This window comes from Piliocolobus tephrosceles, unplaced genomic scaffold (assembly GCF_002776525.5).
Source record: "Piliocolobus tephrosceles isolate RC106 unplaced genomic scaffold, ASM277652v3 unscaffolded_36004, whole genome shotgun sequence".
NCBI lineage: Eukaryota > Metazoa > Chordata > Mammalia > Primates > Cercopithecidae > Piliocolobus > Piliocolobus tephrosceles.
Genome location: NW_022319871.1, coordinates 1 through 4,394, shown reverse-complemented (window position 1 = coordinate 4,394; position 4,394 = coordinate 1). Strand labels below are relative to the sequence as shown.

General features: G+C 56.3%; 1 protein-coding gene across 1 annotated transcript in view; it reads right to left on the bottom strand.

The window, feature by feature from the left end:
- Window positions 1-4,391, bottom strand: part of LOC111534783 (coiled-coil domain-containing protein 42-like) — a gene marked incomplete at both ends in the record, with an annotated part of 5,755 nt that extends 1,364 nt beyond the window's left edge. Inside the window, 5 exons of the mRNA XM_026452468.1 lie at window positions 452-528; window positions 1,338-1,535; window positions 3,473-3,569; window positions 3,923-4,018; window positions 4,360-4,391. Coding sequence (XP_026308253.1) covers window positions 452-528; window positions 1,338-1,535; window positions 3,473-3,569; window positions 3,923-4,018; window positions 4,360-4,391 — 500 coding nt within the window. The remainder of the gene's footprint in view (window positions 1-451; window positions 529-1,337; window positions 1,536-3,472; window positions 3,570-3,922; window positions 4,019-4,359) is intronic.
- Window positions 4,392-4,394: the final 3 nt, after the last annotated feature.

Here is a 4,394-nt window from a genome sequence, read left to right as displayed (position 1 = left end):
GCCTGGGCAACAAGAGCCAAACTCTGTCTCAAAAAAAAAAAAAAAAACAAAAAAAAAAGTGGGAGAGGGGAGGATCTGAGACAGAGAACCTGCACCCACCACATAAGGACCTGGGAAGAGGCTGGGCCCAGTGGCTCACGCCTGTAATCCCAGAACTTTGGGAGGCCGAGGCAGGCGGCTCAGGAGGTCAGGAGATGGAGACCATCCTGGCGAACATGGTGAAATCCCGTCTCTACTAAAAATACAAAAAATTAGCCGGATGTGGTGGCGGGCGCCTGTAGTCCCAGCTGCTTGGGAGGCTGAGGCAGGAGAATGGCGTGAACCCAGGAGGCGGAGCTTGCAGTGAGCTGAGATCGCACCACTGCACTCCAGCCTGGGCGACAGAGCGAGACTCTGTCTCAAAAAAAAATACGATAAAATAAAAGAAGGACCTGGGAAGAAGCGCCCCCACCCGAGGAACCTGAGAAGGAGGGGGCAGAGGTAGGGCAGAGAGGGAGGTGCCACCGAGTTGAGGGCAGAGGGGGGTTTCTGGGAGGGACATCGCAGTGTCAGATGCCACAAGAGGCACAGAGGAACTAAGAAGTTCCCTGGGCTACGGCCACAGGGACTGCAGAGAGAGCCCTTGTCAATGGCACTGTGGGGCCCACTGAGGAGTGGCTGAAAGCAAAGGCTCTCCTCACTAACGAGCTGTGAGACTCTGAGCAGGTGACTTAACCTCTCGGAGCCTGCATTTCCTTCTCTGTAAGGGATGGTCAGCTTGGGTTCTCCCTGGGGCTGACCAGCAAACTGAATGAAGCTACCTGTGTGAAGCACCAACCCCGGGCCCAGCACAAATGAGGCACCCCAGTTCTGCAGGGGGTTGGGTGTTTTTCCAACTCCTCTCCCTTCCTCTCCCTAATTTACTCTCCAGTAAACAGAAGACACTGAAAGGAGGGGACGCAGGGATACAGGGAGGCCACGTGTTGATAAACACACACATCCCCCTGTAGACAGACACAGCCATGGACACACATGTAGACATAAACATGTAACTCACACAAGATAGATACACAGTTGTGACTCACGCAGACACACAAAGGCACAGCTCTAGGCCCCATCCCTTGAGAAAATCTTCCAGCCTCACCAGGGGCTTCTTTTAGCTGCTCCCCACTGCCCCCTAGGGCTGGCTGCATCTCCTCAGAGCAGGGTGCCCATCCTGCAGAGCCCATGGGGCCCAGAGGATCCACAGTCCCCAGCCAGCTGAGCCTGAACTCCACCCCAGGGCCCCAGGGCCCGGGGAAGAGGAGGTGGGGCTGAGGAAGGTGCCAGGGCCGGCCCCCCAGGCTCCTTGGACTCACCTCAGAGTTCTCCACCACCTTCTCTAGGTACTTGTTGAAGATGGAGTAGCCCTGCAGCTTGGCGCTCAGCCGCTGGTGCTCCAGCCGCAGCGCCACCATCTCCTGCTTGCCCTTGGTCAGCTCCTGCATGTGCTGGCGCTTGAGTTCTCGTTCCTTGTTGGCTTTCTTCATGGCGCGGATCCGTTTCTGGTCGTTCTCCTGGGGCCGGGGGAGGTGGTGCTGGTCAGGAAGCCTTTCCCGGCCCTCCCAGGGCCCAGGCCTTTCTGGGGCTGGTGGTGTCCTCAGACCCCTCTGTCTGCACAGACCATCCTGGCAACAGGCAGAGATTGCTGGGCCACCCATGGGGAAGAAGACGGGAAAAGGCTCTCCAGGGTTATCTGAACCTGGTTGAAGAGATTTCTGTGGACTGAGGTGGGGCTCAGGGGGCTGTGAGGACAGAGGTTTAATCCAAAGTCAAGAGGTGACCTGGGGTCGGGAGGGGGCAGACGGGAAATGGTTCTTTCCTGTGGGACTTGGCCTCTGGACTTCAGAGAGTGGACTGGGGAAGACCTACATTGCACTGGGCTCAGAGTCTGGACGAACTCAACCCCCTGAGAAGACTAAGAAAGTCCAGAAGTGGGAGTGGGAACCCTCCTGACAAAGCTGCTGTGGTTTCTGTTCTTAGCGGTGGCCGTTTTCCATGGAGCAGAAGGACCACTCCCAGACCAGAGCTGGGAGGCAGGAATTTTCTCCTGATTTGGTACTCGGTGCCTCCATTTTTCCAGCTGTGGAGATGGGAGGCAGGAGCCCCTCTCCCTTTCACAAGCTGGGGCAACAGGGCTGGAGCTCCAGGAAGAGGAGAGAGGGGATGCGCCTGGTATTGTAGGGCCTGGGGAGTAAGGCCACTGGGAGAGCATGCTCTTAGGAGCTCAGAATGGCATCCCGCTGAGGGAGGAGATGGAACAGGCAGTTCGATGCCCAGAGGACAGAACGAGGCTGTTACTGCAATCAATCCAATCCTGCCTCTTTCTTCTGCAGCGCCCTCCCCTAAGATTAGGGGCAAGCCCACCCCTCGCCCTGTGTGGCTCCTTTCTCCCTTCAGGGGCTCCTGTGATTCCACATGGACAGGCGTATGTGGTGGTGGCACTTGGAGGCCACTGAGGGAGGTACATGGAGGATCTGTATGCTGCCCTGCAAGCCCAGGAGAGGACTGAGGGGGACTAAACCAGTGACTTTCAAATCCACCTGGTCATCAGAACTGCCTGGGGATCTTTTAAAAAAATATAGAAGCCTGGGCCCAACCTCAGACGCGCTGAAAGCAACAAGGGAAGCCCCTGCGGTCTGTATTTGTAGCAAACTCTCTAGGAATTGAAGCTACCGACCCTCTGAGAGCCATTTGGAGAAATCATGCCCAAATCTTCTGTCCCAACCACTCCATAAGTGTTTCTCTGGCTGCCAGAAGAACTGGACCTCTGGAGAATGTGCCCAGTCCAAGGCCTTCCTGTCCCACATGGCTTAGGCACAGAGCAGGAAGGAAGGTGCTTCAGAGTGAGGCTTCTTTGTGGCCGACGGCAATCATTACCCACTCCTGGAGCTGGACCAGGCCCTTCAGGGCCACGTAAGTGCAAATTGGAGTGGGTCTGGATAAATCTGGATTTTTAAGATGATTAAATTGCTCCACTAAGGACTGAAGTGAGAGAGGGTGTCTTGGAATGGACTGTGGTGCCTGGTCCTTCAACTATCCCCTGCCCGGACCTTCAGTGCAAGGACAAGGATGGAGGGGTGGGGTGGGTGGAGGGACTAAAACTGTCCCATTCATCACTGTATTCCCCAAGTGTTTAGTCCTGACTGTAGCATCTTCATTCATTCATCCATGTGTTCATTTACTGGATAAACTGTATGTCCTAGGTACTGGAAAGGAAATAGGAAACAGGCATCTAGAGGGAGCAGAGACTGACAGGTAAATGGAAAATTACAAACAGAGACAGGTGGGGGACATAAAGGATGCCTAGGGAGGTGCCAGGCAATGCTGAAGCACTAAGGATGCTTTTAACTCAGGGCGAGGAGTCAGCAGAAGCAAGGAGGAGGAGCGGTAGTTTGCCCACCTGCGGAGTGTGGATCACCCGGCCACTGTGGCTGCCCACACCCCTTCAAACCTGGATGAACTGGATGTGAGCCTTCAGCTGGGCTTCCTTAACGCTCAGTTCCTCCCAGAGCAGGTTCAGGGCTTCCATTCTGCGCTGACACATCTTTGGGGTGGGGGTGGGGGTGGGGGAGCAGAGAGGTCAGGAGGGCCCCTGACATGAGTACCGAGGAAGACCCCAGCATCCCTGCCCCAGAGGCTCCACGCCCAGGCCCAAGAGGGTCCATAGGAGCCTCCCACTTTCTATCCCATGCCTGGCTCAGAGCAGAGCATACCTGGACAGTGGTACCCCCAAGACCCAGATCCTTTCTGTTCTCCACAAAGAGACCAGACCACATAGAGGACTCCTGGCTCTAGCTACCCCACCCAGACAATGGAGGGCTGTCTACAGGCTCTCCAGGTGCCCCAGCCCACTCTCCTCCTTTCCTGCCCCTCTGCACTCCATCCCCGAGTCCCCATCTCCTTCTTCTGCAGGATATTATGATGCATGATTTTCAGCGCCTTTTCCTCCAGTAGCCAGATGGATGGGGACTCCGACTGTCCCTGAACATTGGGGACTCTGTCCAAGATGTGAACACGAAAGGTCTGTGTGTTCTGAGAAGGGGTAGGCTGGGGCTGGGAGTAACCCGTGGAGACAGATACCCATGGGGAAGGAGAGGGGCCTCTCTCCCTTTTGGAGGGAAGGAATGTTGTGTTGAGAAGCACAGAGGGCCATGCAGGAGTGAGCTGGGCCGGGTGACTGGGTGGAGACCAGCGTGATGGGGTGGACTGGTGCCAGGGTTATTTGGGGCACTGGGTTACAGGAGAGGAGGGGACAGACAGGTTGGAAGATGAGGCACGGGGTGGGTGTGAGTGGTCCCAGGCACAGAAGGGTGGGCAAGCCAGGCCTCAGACACTCACTGGAGCATCTGCAGCAGCCGCTCCCCATACTGCAG